Consider the following 17,529-nt stretch of genomic DNA (forward strand, 5'->3'; position numbering starts at 1 on the left):
GGTTCTCTGCTCTTTGCACTCACTCTCTGTAACACACACATCCCCACAGCTGCGTGCACACTTACACACACATAAAATACATCCCCACAGCTGCGTGCATACTTACACACACATAAAATACATCCTCACAGCTGCGTGCACACTTACACACACATAAAATACATCCTCACAGCTGCGTGCACACTTACACACACATAAAATACATCCCCACAGCTGCGTGCACACTTGCACACACAAGTAATTAATACATGTTCTTAATGGAGGGTTACCTTGGTGTTGTCTACTGTCTGGCTTGCCTACAATCCATTTCTGTGCTTCCCAAGCCAAGTCACTTAGTCCCCAGGAAGTCAGTTCATACAAGCAGCATTATCTAGCAGGTTGGTGCCAGATGCATAAACAGCACTTGGAGTCCGTGATCTGTCTCATTGGTTTCCAACCCTAGAGCAAACCACTTGTCCATTTTTTGCCACTTCTGTTCTGTGTTTATTCCATTGTTGTTTTCTTTAAATCACCACCATGTGTAGTGTCAGGCTATGGTTACCCGCCGCAGTGAGGCACAGGGTCTTGTCATCTTTTTGCTTGTCCCTTTGACTTGAGACCATATTCCTTAACACCTCCTCAAAGAAAACAACCCCACATTCCTCAAGCTGCTCCTCTTGCCCTTTTCATTCCAGTTTTCTCTGTATTCCTGTAAGTTCACCCTTTCTGTGTCTATTTTGAGAGATCTGCATTTCCTTATATAGAAACTCTTTGAGTAGTTTCTGCTTTCATTCTCCTGGTCCAGACCTTACCTGAGGACTCTGTTCTCACTCCTGCTCTTGCTTTGGCATCTTCTGATTTGCTTAACACTTTTAAGAATGCCTGTTACTTTCTCAGACTCTGCAGGAGAGTGGAGTCTGAATGGTGATGGCCAATAAATCAGAAATGTCGCTGCATTATAGCCTAAAGAATGGAAGTGACATTAGCTACAAAGTCACAAAACTAAGCATAAGCAATAAAAGATAGTGACAGGAAACCGTAGGGTCATTTGTGAGAACCAGAAGCTATCGCTGGGGAATGCCGTTGGGACTTGAGAAGCAGCCTGTGAAGACCTAACGTGGCCCAGTGCAGCATCATGGTAGGAGGGAGAGGAAGGAGAAAAGACAAACAAGTCAGCAGAGTCTCAGGAGCCTTTGTATGGCAGCTGAAGGAGTCATGGTTTGTCACAAGTGTGCTAGGAGCTTTCAGAGTATGCAGAGCAGACAGGTGACATGATTAAATTGCTAGTTCAAAAGCTCATTCTCTAGCTGGAGGTGTAGCTCAGTGGGAAAGCATTTGCTTAGCCCTGGGTTTGATCCCCAACAACTACACCAGAAAAAAAAAAGAAAAGAAAAGAAGAAAAGAAAGAAGCAATCTCATTCTAAGGTAGAGGTGGGAGGTGCTTGAGCAGTAGACCCTGTACCTAGCCTTCGGCCTTAGGTGCATACCTCTGAGCTGGGGGGAGGGGAGGAGATTCTGTTGTGTCAATATTCCTGAAAGAGTGTATTTTAAAGGATGAAAGATTTATCCTGGCTCATAGTTCTGGGTTTCAGCCAGCAATCTGCAGGTCCCAGAGTTTAGGGGCCTGTGGTGAAGTAGGGCAGTCTTACAGAGAAGGAAGGCATGGTGAATCAGAGCTGTTCTCCTCCGGGCAGGCATGGAAGTAAAGCTGGACCAAGAGAGGGACAGGGATAGGACGTTAAAAAAAAAAAAAAAAAAAAGGTATACCCTTCCTTCCAGGGAGTGCTCCCAGATGGCCTTTCTCCATCAATACTCTACCACACTGATGACAGCAATGCCATTAAAGTTTGCCTCAATCACCATATCAATCCCGCACTGGGAAACATTTTGTACACTAACTGTATGTAATTAATGCCACCAAGGGAAGTCACTCTAGAGTCTCTGAGGAGACTGGAAAATGATGCAGAGGACTTGGGCCACACCCACTACCTGCTTCCCTGCCAGAGAAATAGGAAATAGAAAGTGGTAAAGGAAAATTCATTTATCTACAGTTTGTCCAAAACAGAAAAGAGAAACCTGTGTCCTTCTTACAGTACTCGGAAGGCTAGAGAACAAAGGCCAGATTATGTTAATGTAGCTGTGAGACCAGAGACCCCAGGTCGCCTCCCTTACCTCTGGTGTGGGTCACAGCTTCTTGTTCAGGTCTGCCGAGGGAAGGAAGAGTAGTAAAGATCCCGAGTTACTTGTTTGCAGAAGAAAAGAGTAGGGAAGAGGGTGTAAGATCCCACCCATCCCTGGCCTGGTAGAGCTCCTTGTGCTGACCATTGGTATGGAGAACCCTTTGTATGGAGTTTGGCTTCAGACTTGACTCCTGTGCACTTTGTAGACATTCTGACTTTGCAAGTAAAAGGGCGATAGTTTGACAGCCGGGGGCGGGGGGGTGGAGGGGTGGAAGGGGGGAGTGGACAGGCCTCAGTCTGTGAGAATGTGTCCCCCATCAGTACCTAGCACAGATGCTTCATGCACATGGCAGAACCATTAAAGCCGTGTCAGTCGTAATTGGGAATTCTGTCCTAGTCCCAAACAACAATAGTAGTATTTGTAGTAGTTGTTGTTAATGAAACTCAAACAGCAACTTTTAAAAGCCAACAGTTTAACACGGTATCCCCAAAATAGAGTACTTTGTCTCATGCTAAAGACTGACACAAGTAATATGCTGATTGCTTCTTCTTGTTCCATAACGAGAATGTTTTGGTTCTGTAAGTGTATGTGTGTGTAGTAAAAACACGTCACAACGCCATTACCTCACACCTGAGCCGCGCTCAGACATTTCCTGGTGCGCTGTGTGGCAGAGCAGTGAGCAGTGCGCACAGGTGCAGAATGTGTGTGCTGTGGATTCCAGCACCAAGGACGCTTGGTGCAGGGTGCACAACCCTGCACACGTGAGTGCTCATGATGCACGAGTGCTCAGGACACAGCACGAGTGTGTGCTAACAAACACCTCAGGCTCAGCTCCCATTTGACTTTTAGGGTTTTTTTTTTTTTTTTCTTTTTGGCCATTCCACAACAGAACCATTTCCTGTTCCCAATTTTTTTATAGCCCCTACATTTAGTTACAGGGCTGTGACCTACAGTGTAAAACTCTGGGATCTACACCAGTGGCAAGGGTGTGCCAGGCCATTACAAACCTAGGTTTTACCCAGAATGATTCTACTTATACCTGTTGACACTTGAGGCTTCAAGCAGAATCCCACTGAAAATGACTTTTACTGTGAAGGCAGTTTTAGGAAAGTTGGCATAGCCCTCCAGCTGCCTCTGTATCCCTGGTGACTCTGGGCCTCCATTTCCTCATCTGTAGAAACTAGTGTGGTGCCGTGAGAGCTTATGCAATTTATGCTGAGCCCAGTTCAAGAGGGGTGAAGTGGCTTCTTAGGGCCACACACAGTAATAACAGAACCAACCAACCCTCATTGGCAACCTTCCTCTCTTGCATCTATGGTCTAAAAGAAAAAAAATGCACAAAGTAGAAACGAACCATCTGAGATGGTAAATGTACCCGTGGGCGTAACAGCATGTAAAATAAAGCTATACTATCTCACAAGCCTGCCTTGTCTGATGCGGGGTGCTAGTCACAGCGTACACTGGTTGGATACTCACGTGACTTTACGTCCATTCCTCAAGTTTGGACGTAATTCTGGTGAGTCGTCTGCATGCCCGTTCCTCTTTTGCAACGCTGTTTTAAGTCGTTTTCTTCCTGATAAATCTCCACATAATCCGCTGTATCATTTTAAATCACTGTGTGTATCATTCATTTCATGTGTAAGCCTCATTGCACTCTAACCTGACAATCATCCCAGAGAGGCTGTGAGGGTGGGGAACAGGCGTCTGTAGACTCGTCCTGCCATTCCTCATCCTCGCTTTGCTCATCTTCCTCTCTTCATCCCTCCTCTCCAAATCAAGGATGTCCATGAAGAGGAAATGAAGTCACAAAACAACCGAGGTGTGTGTGGAAAGGAGGGAAGGGCGGGCCGCCAAGCTCCTTGGCCTCGCTGATGGTGGGGGCACTGGTGGCTGATTGTGTCCCAGCCTTGGGGGCTTTTGTTTAAAGATAAAATAAACAGCTGACAGAGACAACTCCTTCTTCCCCTCCTACTGCCTTCATGACCACTTCCCATATGGCTGCTGCTGCTGAGACCAAGGAATGAGTGAGTAAAGGTTTTAGAGGGAAGTGTGAGTCCTAAGGAAGTAAGCGCTCTTACAGACCAGGGAAAGACGTGACGGTCGGGTTCCTGCCAACTGAAGGTTCTGTAGCATTTGAACATAGCGCAAACCACTATGCATCATGGGGGAAAAAATGAGGTGTACCAGTGGTGGGTCCATAAGAACACAAAGAGAAACATGGCATGAACAGTATTTAATCTGCTTTCTGTCTTTTATTACATTGTTTCTGACTCGCATGCACACACTGAGTTCTGATTGCTGTCCCTCGTTCTATTTAATGTCTACAGAGGTAAACCTGAGAGTATCCTAGCATCCCATTCTGGTGAGCAGACTCTGTTATAAGCAGGACTCCTAAGACACGCACAGGGGCCACTGGCTTAACAGGGAGACTGCTTGTTTCCTGCTCAGCTCAGAAGGGTGCAGATGGAGGGGAACTCAGTTTAGAGCTGCGTGTCTGCAGCTGTTTTACCGTTCACTAGAAACATACAAATTATTTGTGGTAAAATGCTGGCTTTTCTTGGACAAAGAGGTAGAAATGATACGTACTCCTTGTGAAGAGTTTTAAAAATGCAAACCGCCCATTTAGTCAGTGATGTGCTTGGAGCTTATGTGCTTACTCCCCAGGGAAGTTCTGTGAGGACCAATGTTGAGTCTGGCTTTGATCCTTTTCGTTGCTTGTTGCGCTGTGTGGTGAGGACAGGCTAGGGGTTTAATGGAATGGAAACTGACTGAGTGTGTAGTTTTTACTCTGCGTTTGAACGGAGTCTTGTCAACTGTAGTGGTGAAGCCATATCAAGGTGCGTCAGTTCTTGTATTGTTGGGATCACTACAGCACCCACCTTTCACCCCTGCCTTGTCTGTCTGAATCCTCACCTCAGATGTTTGATTTAAAGCCACTTGGTAGTAAACACATGCCCATAGTCAAGGAGAGCAGTCGCCCTAATACGTTTATAGTAAGCACAGTACCGCTTGTCAGAGGTACTTGGTGACAGAGCTTGCCGAGGCACCGTCCCTGATTGTGAAGGAGGATGGGGAGGCAGAGCAGTAGTGTTCTCCTGCAGGGGTGAGAGAAAGGCTGTATCCTTTTCTTTCATCTGGCTTTTAATTTTGTCTTCTAGGTGACTTTAAATAACTGTGCAGATATCTTTCACCTGGATATTATTCAGTAATTTATTGTCTCATTTTGAGTGTCGAATGGACCTTTTCTGTAACATCTAATTATTTCGATTCAGTCTGTTCCGTGGCAGTACTGGGTGGATTTATAAAGTCCTGTGTCACAGTGAACACCATGCCCTCTTTGGACTTTTGTTGGAGATAATGCTCAAATTCTAGAGGAAGTGTCTAGCACTTATGAGTCGGCACTCCTCCACAAGTGTGTCCTCTTCACAGGGGCGCCATTAATAAAGCAGGATTTGCTGAGCAAGGTTGTAAAAGATTCAGTGTTCAACCTCAGCATCTTGCATTCAGTTCAGTCGAGCTTTACTATTAAAGACCTGACCAGACCAGAAGGAAAAGCAGCGATGAAAGCTACATGTGACTTGGAGCTTCAGTAACAGACCACCCCACTGAGTTAACTTAAGCTCACTCAACCTGCTCTTTTGTTTTGCTTTGTGGGCTTTTGTTTGTTTGTTTATTTGTTTGTTTGTTTTTGTTGTTAATGATTTTATTTGTTTGGGAAGGATTTGTGTTGTTTGTTTTGGGGTTTTTGTGAAAGCTGATCTGAAAGGTGCGTTTACTAGCCTGTGGTTCCTGTAGGACTGAGAATGTCCCTGGGATAGACTTGCAAGTTCAGGACAGGTGTACACATTGGTTTCTGTCTTCATTCAGAGCTAGCAGGGACTCTGTGGTTGCTGATCCTGTAGTCAGCCCTCTCTCCTGTTTGACTTACTATTTGGTTTCCTCTTCTTCCTCACAGCAGTCACTCATTAAGGACAGGTTCCTGGATTCCAGACTGGGCTCGAAGCCTATGGGACAGTAAGTAGCTTCTCCTTTTGGATAATTTGCAATGATAAATAGCGATGTTTTGTTTTACTGTTTTTTAAGGATGATCTATATCCCTTTTTCACAACACAGTGATCACACCACAAGTTAAATTTCATATTACTGATTTTTGAAAGATTTTAAGAATGTCTTAGAAGCCAGAGAAATAATGTTATATAAAATATCAACACATTAAACATCAGAAGACTTATTTTTATCTTTCATTTACTTTGAGAAATGTTTTGAAATAACATTAACTAACACAGGTGCGTAGTTAGGTAAAATTCAATTCTGAAACGTCTACTGGAGGCTTTGCAGGGAAAATAGGCGGTTCTCTGGCCGTTCCCCATCAGAATGTATGTGTTCTGGGTCTCCAGCAAAGCTTAAGCGCAGCCTCCATGACCAGCACAGGCATCTGCTAGCTCCTCCCATGGCCTACACAGGACCTTCCCTGCTGGGCCTCCCTCAGAGATGTTGTTCACGCTAAGATAAACTACATGATTCCACAATTTGAAGAATAATTCACCTCTTCCACTTCAAAAGTTTTTACTCACATGACGAGGTTTACCAAATCAAACCATGCAATATGCTACAAGACATTATTTTACTCCACAGATGAGAGGTGTGTAATTTTTAAGTAGACTTTAAAAGTTATGGAATCATAATCTGGTAGATGCCTTATAATTCCTCCCACATCTCCTCTGTGCTAATGCTGTAGGCCACGCTCTCAGTACCTAAATTAAGACCTCAGTCTCCAGACCCTCACCACTGGACTTGGTTGTCCTTTCTCAGCTGTCTTCACTGCCACAGTTGCTGTGGGAAGATACTGTTACTGCAATGGGGGAGAGGGTCTCTTAGTGACTGCCAAATGATACAGGAGAAATCAGGGCCCCTTCTTGGGGTTCTCCGTCTCAATAATAAAATAATTTAAGAACGGGTTTGAACAGAAGTCAAAGACAATGTCATTAGGGTTTGAAAGGAAACCCCTGGGCATTCACACTGTAGATCTCAGCAGCTTCAAGGAAAACAGTGAAAAAAAAGGAAAGAAAGCTAGCATGGGGTTCAGCAGTCACTCAGTAGACAAGCAGCCACATGGTAGAAAGACTTTACAGAAGGCAAGGAAGCTGCTTTGAAAATAGATTAAAAAGCAGAAAAGGAGAAGTTACACTTTTCTTCACAAATGCAGACAGTCTTACAAATCTGCATAACTAAGGCTCAGTAATCTGCTATGCTGCTAGATTCTTTTTAGACACCCGGGAACTGACTGAACGTGTGGAATAAAATACAGCATCATTGTAGATCACACTATCTTTCCACTCCCTCCTGAAGGAGGTAGTTTGCAGCCAACCTTTCTCCCCTAAAACGTTCTGTTCTTCTAAAATGAAGAGAAGCAAGTGGCCATCGCAAGAGAGGAGCTGGCCGGCCTCCGGAGGGGCCAGGCTTCTGTTGAGCTTTCAGAGCTGACCATTCAGAGCATGTACATTGACACAGGAGTGAGGCAGGCGATTCAGACAGAAAGGAGCCACTCAGATTCCAAGGGCGATTGGGAGACGTGTGGTGGGCAGAGGTGGGGTAGTCTAGTCACTACTAGTCACTCTAGTGAGCTGTTACTCCTGAAGAATATAGGACTGGAGAGTTTGGAGCAGTTGAGGATTGGAAGGTGGGACCAGGAGACAGAGCTTGCTCATGTGGTTTACATGAACCCAGAATAAGCATTCGTCTGTATCAAGAACTTCGTTCTGTTCTGCCCCGGCTGCTGTGGCTGTCCCCGACCAACCGAGCAGAGCCGACTGTTGGAGAAAATGCTGGAGGTTGCTTTCTGCAGGCGGAGCTGTGCTAGGCACTGCTGTGCACTGGTAACACACGATGTGTGCCTTTGAGTGAGCCGCGTGTGTCAAGAACACGGATGTAATGCAGATCATTTTCTACATAGAGATCTGTCAGACACCAGCATGTCCTCATGTTCTAGGCACTGGAGAGGCAACAGGAAACCCATAAAGACCCTTGTCTCAAAGAGCTGGTGTTTTATTTCCTCATGCATAAAGCATCTGTGTCAGAGTGTGCTACACTGTGGAGAGGAAGCTAGACATAGGAGCTGTAATTGCTGCAGCTTTTTGGTTTGGTTTTGTGTTGTTAGGGGTTTTGGTTGCAGTGGTCATGTTCTATAGTCTAGGCTAGTCTTGAACTCATGCGTAATCCCCCTGTCTTATCCACCTAAAAGCTGGAATCATAGACGTGAGTCACCACAGTGTCTAGTGTGGCTTTAGTTGGATGGTCAGAGATAGTCTTGCAGACGAGTAGAAGGCAAAAGGGAATTGAGTGGTGTGCGAGAGAGACAAGTGCAAAGGCCTTGAGACAGGGGCGTGCGCAAGAGCATACCTGCTTTCCAGTGCAGTCGTGAGGAAACTGTTGGGGTTTCTGCAATGGACAAAGCCGTCTAGAGAGAATGAAGAGACCAGGGTTATAGGCTCACAGTAAGTGAAAGGAGCTGGTCAAACAGAGGGAGTAACTCAAGCATTCAGCATCAGTCTGACATCTGACAGAAGAATGCACATTAGTAGGTAAGGATGAACCAGAGAGACTTGGTAAGATAATATTAAAGTTATTCAAAGTAGAATTGGCCATTCCTAAGGAAATTATGTAGCAGCGAGGTTAGTGAGAAAAGGTCAGACTGGGGCTGCGATACCTCAGGGAGCAAGTGCTTATCTCAGAAGCATGAGCTTGAGCCCCGAACCCAGGGGAAATGCTAGACACGATAGCACATGGCTGTAGTCCAACCCCAGTGACATGGAGAGGGAGAATCCTCAAGGGGTTACTGGCCAGCCAGTAGCCTAACTGGTAAGCACCAGGTCAGTGATGCTCCTGCCCTATTGGGGTGACTAATGCTGTGATGACACCACGAACAGAGCTACTGGGGAGGAAAGGGTTGGTTTGGCTTACACTTACAAGTCACAGCTCACCACTGGAGGATGAAGACTGGAGCTCAAACAGGGCAGGAGCCTGGAGCAGGAGCTCCTGTAGAGGCCATGGAGGGGTGCTGCTTACTGCCTTGCTCCCCGCGACTTGCTCAGCCTGATTCCATATATATACATGGGCATTTTGAACACTTTTAGTGAAATAATGTACACTAAATAGCATCTTACACATTTCAGATTTTAAGAAAGGTAGACTCCATGAGCCATTACCACAATTAAAGAATTTCTCTTTTTTTTTTTAAAGTATCTTCCTTCTATTTCTTCCTTTCTGTAACTACTGTCCCCTGACAACCAGTGAGCTTTCCTCTCTCCTTCTAGAGTTTCAAGTTTCACAACTTACCTGTTTATTACGTGTTAAAAGTTCTTTGAAGTCTCTAGTTTGGAGCCACTGCAAATATCAGTATTTGTGTACAAGTCACCGTGTACACATTTGCCTTCGCTTCTCTTGGGTAAACAATTAGGACCGGAATGGCTGGGACTGTTTTCCTACGTTGTTTATTGGTTTACCTGTGTGCAAGGTAGTTGTGCTTCCTCACCAGTACCTGATAGACTCAGACTGTGGTTTCAGTCATTGGAATTCAAGATGTGTCTCACCTGCTTGGAATTTGCATATCCTTAACTTACGTATCCATATATATTCTTATTATTTCTTTAGTAAAAGAAATGTCCATATAAATAATATTTTACCTATTTCTTTTTCTACATATATTCCTTTACTTGGCAGTGCCTGTGTGCCAGGGTGTACATGTGGAGCTCTGAGGACAGCTTGAAGGGGTCAATTCTTGCCTTCCACCATGTAGATTTGGGGAATCAGACTCAGGCTGTCACATGCTGAGCTATCTCTCCAAACCTGTCATTACTAAGCTTCACAGATACACTGTGCCTTCAAAATATTGCCTATCTTCCTGACTTTCACATGACTGCCTTCTCGCTATGGCTTCATGTGTCCTCTGTGGGCACACACGTGGGGAGTGTGCATGCATGTGCTCCCAGGCAAGGAGATTCTAGTGTCTTTTCCTCCTAAAACACTGGTATGGTTCTGTCCGGAGAAAACTGTATGAACTTGTCCACCCTCCCTAAAAGTCCCTGTCCATCCGCTCACGGGAGAGCCAGGGCTCGACATGAGTGTGCTATGCAGTTTTGCGCACACAGTGGTCTTTATCATCCCTCCTGAAGGCCTGAGTTTTAAATTTCTCCATCTTTTTACCTTCTGTTCAGGAAATCCCCACCTTTCACACGTTCTCTAGAGAAAAGACTGGTCTCTTAGTTCCTGGGTTTCTCTCTTTTCATGTTTCTGTATTCTTTTTCCTTACATGTAATGTGCTACAACAAACCATGGTGTATGTCTTGCTGTTTCCATTGCTTTTCATTGCCTTCTGCAGTTGCTGTGTGAGCTCACCTAGGAACCTCTTCATTCCACCACTAAGGAGAATCCTATAACAGCATGTTCGCCATCTGTGTTGATAAAACTTTCTGGTTTTCCCCATGCAGCTAAATGTTTTTCAGAAACAAACAGGCAGAATTTGTCTAGCTCCTGTCCCTTCTCTGTGGCTAGGATGGAGCAGCTGTCCCCACTGCTCTGGGTCATCCCGTGTGTAGCTCTGCCCAGTGGTTCCCTCAGCCCCTCCCCCCTGTCATCTGTGTCCATCCCGTCCCTTCCCTACATCCACGCCTTATCTCATCCACTCCAGCCGCTGCCTTACGGGCTTCTCACTCAGCCTCTTTCCTTCCTGTAGTTCTGAAAAGGGCAGAGATCAAAACTTCGAGGAGCGAGGACACAAATCGGATATGGAGATGAAGAAAAGTGAGCCAACGGTCCGCAAAGTCACCCTGATAGAGGTAAGAGAAAATCAGCAGAAAGGTAGCAGTGAGAGAAAAGAGGAGGAAGTTATTCCATCACCAAGAACACATGCCAGACAGCCTGGTCTACATATGCCAGAGAGCACCGGCCTGGCCAGGGAATGGCAGCCAAGAAGCCATTGTGGCCTTGCAGGGAGTGCTGGTGGACAGGCAGTAGTGTAAGTTGGACTGTCATCAACCTGAAAGGAAAAGACCACCAGAATAGTCTTTCTGTCCAAAACTCTGGGCTGTGAACAGGGAGACAGACTGTATGGTATCGAGTAGAAAACACAGCGTGGAGATCTTTCTACAGAGAGAAGATAGGAATATCTGCAGAGAGCCGAGAGCCCCTTGAAAGCCTGTCCAGGTGTGGGAGGAGGCCTGAGAAGCACGCGGATTTATGCTATAAACCAGGTAGTGGGCTGCGCTTACCTCTGAGATAGGCCTTGGGCATGGAGTTGGTGGGCAGGCGTAAGAAACGGAGGGAAGCCTGTGGGCGCCTTCGTTTCTCTGTAGGCAGACATTTGTTGAAACAAAATGTTCAGTGTTGTGACCCTAACTGTGCTTGATAGAATTAGACTGTTTCTATAACGTTTTCAATTAAAAATAAGTTAATCTACTTGTATAGAAAACCTAGATGAATAATTAAATAATCCTGAGAATGGTTTTGTATACAATCATGCTAGAAAACATTTCAGGCTTTTCTCTGGGCTTTGGTTGTTTTTGCTGTGTAGCTGTGAGGGCTGTTTGTTAGGGAAGGGCAGCTCCTGTCTCCTAGGCTGGCCTCAGGCTCTTAGCGTCTGAGAACCTAAGGTGACAGCTACACGCCGTACACCCTGCCAGCTAGGGATCGTTTGAAACAGACGCTTGGATTTATGCAATGGAAACTTTAAAATCATGCGTGTCAGGGGTGCAAACAGTGACGTCAGGAACCTGGCTCAGCAACTGCAGCTCAGGCTGTACATACATACATACATACGTACATACGTACACACGTACATACGTACTTACATACATACGTACATACGTACATATGTACACACATACATACGTACATACATACATACAGGCAAAACACCCGTGCCCATAAGAATAAAAATAAATTTGTTTTTAAAAAGAATCTGTGGGGCTGGGGATTTAGCTCAGTGGTAGAGCGCTTACCTAGGAAGCGCAAGGCCCTGGGTTCGGTCCCCAGCTCCGAAAAAAAGAACCAAAAAAAAAAAAAAAAAGAATCTGTAATAATAACTGGGCTGAAATAGAATGTCACCTAAAGGATTTGTACCTGTAACATATAGAAAGCTCCAAGATATCATCAGAGAAAGAAACATATCACTAAGAAAACTGGTGAAGAAGGTTTAACAGAATAAATGTATTTGGCAATAAATGTTTGTTAGCAGTGATCAAATTCATGAAATGAAAAGCAAAAAAGCAAAATTAGATAACTTCATTACAAAGTTTCAAAATGTAGGAAATATAATTTTTATGAGAGTACAAGGAAGTAGGGTAACCTCTTAGACATATGTCCCTGTGTACAACCCATCCATTCTTCATGGATGCAAGCTTGTTAGTACATTTGTTTTTATTTGCATAAAAGAGAGCATATGAGGGTGTACGGTTTTCAGAATTCTTTCCTGGCGAGACGTGATGAAGTTGGTCTGCCGTCCCCGCTGCTCATCTTCTAAGCTGAAGAATGGTGTGAGCCCAGGGCTTCAAAGCCGTTCTGGGCCAACTAGGGAGCTCCATCTCAAAAATAAACATGTCTTTACCTGACGGTAGGAGGACATTTGAGGACAAGGGAGAGTCAGTTAAAAGACTGTGTCTTCAGGTAGATGTTTAAGAGAAGATTTTAATTCAATCTTTATGAGGAAAGCGTTGGCTTATGCAGGCTCAGCTCATGTGGGCATGTTGATGGTTAGGCCCACCTAGGACAGGACAGCTGAAGACTCTTGTTTTCCTGGATGCTCTTCTAAAAGCAATTTATTAAATTGTGAGACACTTACATAATTGATTGTTAGGTACTCGTTATTCATAGGACAAATTGTCTTGTGTTTTTGTCATATTGACTAGAAGTAGGAAGATGTAATGATGAATGTGGAAGGCGGGTGTAAGTACACAGTGTGCACAGCAGATGTGAGTTCTCTGTCTGTGCGTGCTGCTGAGCTCTGCCTGGACAGCACGTGCTGGCAGGGCCCACAGGCAGCAGCAGCAGGCTGGCGTTCTCTGTGCCCCAGCACTTAGCAGGGCTAAGCACAGAAACAAACCTGTACCCGGTTCAGTTCCTTCTGACGTAAGGCCTGGTCTGCAACTCAGCGTCACAAACATCAGGTTTCATATTCATTTTCATAATCTTGCTGTATAGATTTCCCTTTCTCTTTTTGTCTTCTGGCCTCTGTCCTGTGCCCGCTGTGGGCCTGCTCTGTATGGGCATGCCTCAGAGGAGGGGGCTTGGATTCAGGTTGTGTTCTGGGGGTGGTCTTCCCTGCACTCAGCAAAGCTGGGCTGCCTCACTGAGGGCCTGTTCTGTCTGCCGGTAGCCACGAGTCCCACTGCCTTCTGAGTGGCAGGTGCTGCACATTTGACTGTCCTGTCTCTCTCGTTCATCCTAACCCTGTCCCCCACTCACAGGCAGTCTGTGTGTGTCTTGCACGGTTCCTTCCTCTTGACAGTGAATCATTCCCTCAGACACTGTCGCTGTTGCTTCAGCCTTCTCTCAACTTCTCTCAGGGCTTCTCCTCTGCAGTTTCTCCGGCTTCTCTGTTTACATCGCACCGGGCACACCTCCACCCAGCTCCTTCAGCCTGGCCTTCGTCTTCTGCACCTGCAGAGCCATCACCGATGTCCAGCTGCACCTCTGTCACCCTTCCCTTTCTGCCTTCCTCCTTGTGCCACCACCATGCGTCCTCCCCTTCAGCTTGTGGTGGTGTCCTACATCTTTCTTCTCCTCTGTGTGTTTGGCAGGTTTTAGGGTTTCCGAATGACTTGTACCTGCATTTATTTGAACCTCTACTCTACTCTTCCCTCTTTTCAGTCCCTGACTGGGCCAGAACAACAGACTGGATTTTTCCTGACCCCGTCACTGTAGCATTTTAGCGTGGTCTATCTGTTGCATTTGACGCTCGTCCATTTGCTCTCATGAGCTTCACTCGGACCAGTTCTGTGCTGCTTTGTGTAATAGGAGTTTATCTGTGTGATTGCATTTAACAAATTTAAAATCAGGAAACCTGGACAAACAACAGAATTTTCCAAACCTTGGATGTAAATTTTGTCTCATATAGAAAAAGAAATAATAACATAACCACATACTTAAGGTAAGGCCTGTTTTGAAAAACACAAGTGTTTGCCTTCCCAGAGAGCCGGTGGGGAACGGCTAGCCTCTGCCCTTGCCTGCCACAGTGTGTCAGCCATTGCTTCTCTCAGAGGTGGTGGGTTGACCTAACATATTGCCATTGTCCCATGGCTACAGCTTGTTTCTAAGGACAATCCAGCAGTGACAGCCATTGATAATGACAGCCATGATGGAACAGAAGCACAGCAACCGTGGCTCACTTGGCTAATAAGTGTGAAAAATATACCTAGCCCAGTTTGAAATTTAGACAGAGCCATGGAGTAAATGAAGGGATCTCGATGAAAACAGTCTCTTTATAAAGATGTCGCTGGAATGCCGTCCACAGGAATGCCCCACCCGCCCCATGAAGGGAAGGACTTTGCTCGCCAGAAGCTTCTTCGACGTCTTGCTCAGTGGAGCTGCCACGTCCACCCTTGAGAAATTTGTCTTTTTTGCTCGTGTTGGGTCGTCAGTGCAGGGACAGGCAGTGCAGCTGCTAACGATGCACAGAATGTGAGCAGTACAGTTAGGGCCGGGCTGTATGATGGCTATATTATATTAATGTCGCACTTTTAGCTAGTGTGTGAGGTGTCGCCGGTTTCTTACTTGCATTGCTGTTCTAGTTGTAGCTGGAAGACATCGTTCATTGTCTTGTGTGCTTTTCTCCCTAGTAAAAAGCCGGGGAAGAAAGAAGAAACAGCCTGAGGACGGCACGTGAGATGGAAAGCTACACCAGATGGATTTCTTTTTGGATTTTGAGTGAAAACAAGGCAGTATTTATTGACCGTATGAAAAATCTGAAGTGAAGTTAGTTCTAAAAAAAAAATTTACTGTGGCCCTTGGGCTTTATTGTTATAAACCATTGTGAGTGTTATTAGTCAAAGTATTGTACTTGTGCTATTAGTGACTACATCAGAATTATATTGCTGCTGCTGGAAAAGCCAATAAAGAAACCCCCAGAACTGCTCCTCAGCAAATGTGAACGACAGTGTGCACAGTGTTAGTCATTCACTAGGCCATCATCCCGTGTGGCTGTGACGTGGCTGTGACGTGGCCGTAGGCCATCATCCCGTGTGGCTGTGACGTGGCTGTAGGCCATCATCCCGTGTGGCTGTGACGTGGCTGTGCTGTAGGCCATCATCCCGTGTGGCTGTGATGTGGTTGTAGGCCATCATCCCGTGTGGCTGTGATGTGGTTGTAGGCAGGGTGCTCTGCTCAGAATGCACAGAATCTGCCTCTACACAAACATGTAGCTTCTGGATATCGTGTATTCAAACAGCCCCAGTAACAAAAGCATTTAAAGAAACAATGTGCTTTTAAGAACTAAATGTTTCTGTTGCCCTTGAGTGAATTAATATGTGTAACTCAACACACCTAAACTAAGAATGATTTTGGCTGGACTGGCAACACTGTACCAAATTTATTTTTATTTTTTCAACAGAGTTCAATCATATTTAAGAATATAAGTAATTTATGGATATAAACTGCTTAATGTTTATTTTCATCTGAATGTTTATCTTTAAATTATTACACAGCAGTATTTATGTCTCTATTTGCAGAACAGCAATGCCATTACCATGTGGCCATGTGCTGCAGTTGGGTGTAACAGTGACCTCGTCCACCTTGGTTTTCTCTTGACTCTTCCCGTTCTTCACCTGCATGATAAGTCTGTCAGGAAAGCATTTAACCCCAACAAGGAAGGTCAGACTGAGGTAAAGTCAGAAAAACGTATTTACTGAAGTAGACAATTGATGTCATTGAAGTAAGAAGTGAGAGACGCCGTGTTGAGCGCTGAGGTGTAGACTTGTCCAGATGCACCAGAGTGAAGTGGCTGCCAGTACAAGTGTGTTTGCCTCTTACCCCTGCACATGTTGTAGAAGCTTAAAAACGGTAGACACGATCCTGCTGTGGAGACCCTTTTAGTATTGTTGTTATGACTAAAGGAGATTTCCACCACATCTAGGGTGGCATTGAAAACTGCTGGAGCCCACAGCCCTCGGCACCAGAGTGTCTCCTACCAGTGCCAGGGGCATTGCTGTGCGTGTGCGTGTGGGTGCCCGGTGCAGCAGGGCCAGGCAGCTCAGTTCCTCTGAACATGTTTTGTTTCTGTCTTGTGAATGTGCTGTTGAGACAATTAAAAATAAAGGTGTATCCTACCACTTCAGCTCGTGCTGTTTTCCTTTCTGTGTGTGTGTGTACATGTGTGTTTGCATGTGTGCTGTGTGTGCGAGTGTATGCGTGCATGTTTGTGTGGTGTGTGTTCACCTGAGTGCGGGGCCCTGTGTTGATGTCCGCCATCTTCCTCAGTTGTTCTCCCACTCTATTCGGAGCAGGGTCTCATCAAACTCAGAGCTCACTTACCAACAAGGGTCCCCCATCTCTGCCCTCTGAGCCTGGACTTACAGGGAATCTCCTTGACCGTCCGCATTCAAATGGGTCACACAGTCTGAGGTGTATGTGTGTGTTCTCTGATTTGGGGTTTTAAATTTATCCAAAAGAATTTCAACAAATCAAACTTCAAGTCAAAGCTAATGAAAAACCATATTGGAGGAGCTGAGCATTTGTTCAGATCTCCATGTTCATATGGAATGCTAGAAATCTATTTTTATATTTTGTACCTACTGAAGACAAGAGCAGCACCTGTACCAGGGAAAGTAGGCTGTCCTCGGGCTGCCATGGTAGGTCTAGGCTTCCATTCATGAAAATACTGAAAAGTGTCCCCAGCATATCCTCGAGAAATAGGCCTGACTACACTCCTGCACAGACTAAGACACCACGTCCACTTGACTTATGTGTTTTAGTGACTATTGATCTCTATCATTATTGTGAAATTATTGACTGTTATCACACTGTTCAGATGAACAGGTTGACACTACCTCTGTATCACGGTGTCTATAATATCAAGACTATACTGTGAATAATATTTGTAAAATTTTAGTAATATAATAAAAGAAAGCCCAAGATAGTTCCCATGGCTGTGTGGTAAGCATGTATGTATGTATACATGCTTTCATGTGTGTGTGTGTGTGTGTATGTGTGTGTGTGTGTGTTTGCGTGCACACCTTTGTACAGCTGAAACACCCACTTGATTTCAATCATGGAATATTTATAACAAATGCAAATTTTTGACATAATATAGATTTTTAACTGAATTGATATTTTAAAGATTCATTTATTTATTGAGTGTATAGAGTACACTATAGCTGTCTG

General features: G+C 45.1%; 1 protein-coding gene across 10 annotated transcripts in view; it reads left to right on the forward strand.

Moving 5' to 3' along the window:
* The window catches only part of Ahi1 (Abelson helper integration site 1), a 130,917-nt gene extending 114,434 nt beyond the window's left edge, over positions 1 to 16,483 (forward strand). For 5 of the 10 annotated variants that reach the window (XM_063263018.1, XM_063263023.1, XM_063263011.1 and 2 more), the window contains 3 exons: positions 6,116 to 6,174; positions 10,892 to 10,994; positions 14,991 to 16,483. In XM_063263018.1, the coding sequence (XP_063119088.1) occupies positions 6,116 to 6,174; positions 10,892 to 10,994; positions 14,991 to 14,993 (165 nt within the window). In that variant the 3' untranslated portion in view covers positions 14,994 to 16,483. Of the gene's footprint in view, positions 1 to 3,939; positions 3,980 to 6,115; positions 6,175 to 10,891; positions 12,302 to 14,990 lie in introns of those variants that run through there. The other 5 variants (XM_063263007.1, XM_063263009.1, XM_063263029.1 and 2 more) reach the window with 3 other exon arrangements.
* The last annotated feature ends 1,046 nt before the right edge of the window (positions 16,484 to 17,529 follow it).

This window comes from Rattus norvegicus, chromosome 1, assembly GCF_036323735.1.
Source record: "Rattus norvegicus strain BN/NHsdMcwi chromosome 1, GRCr8, whole genome shotgun sequence".
In the NCBI taxonomy this organism is placed as follows: domain Eukaryota; kingdom Metazoa; phylum Chordata; class Mammalia; order Rodentia; family Muridae; genus Rattus; species Rattus norvegicus.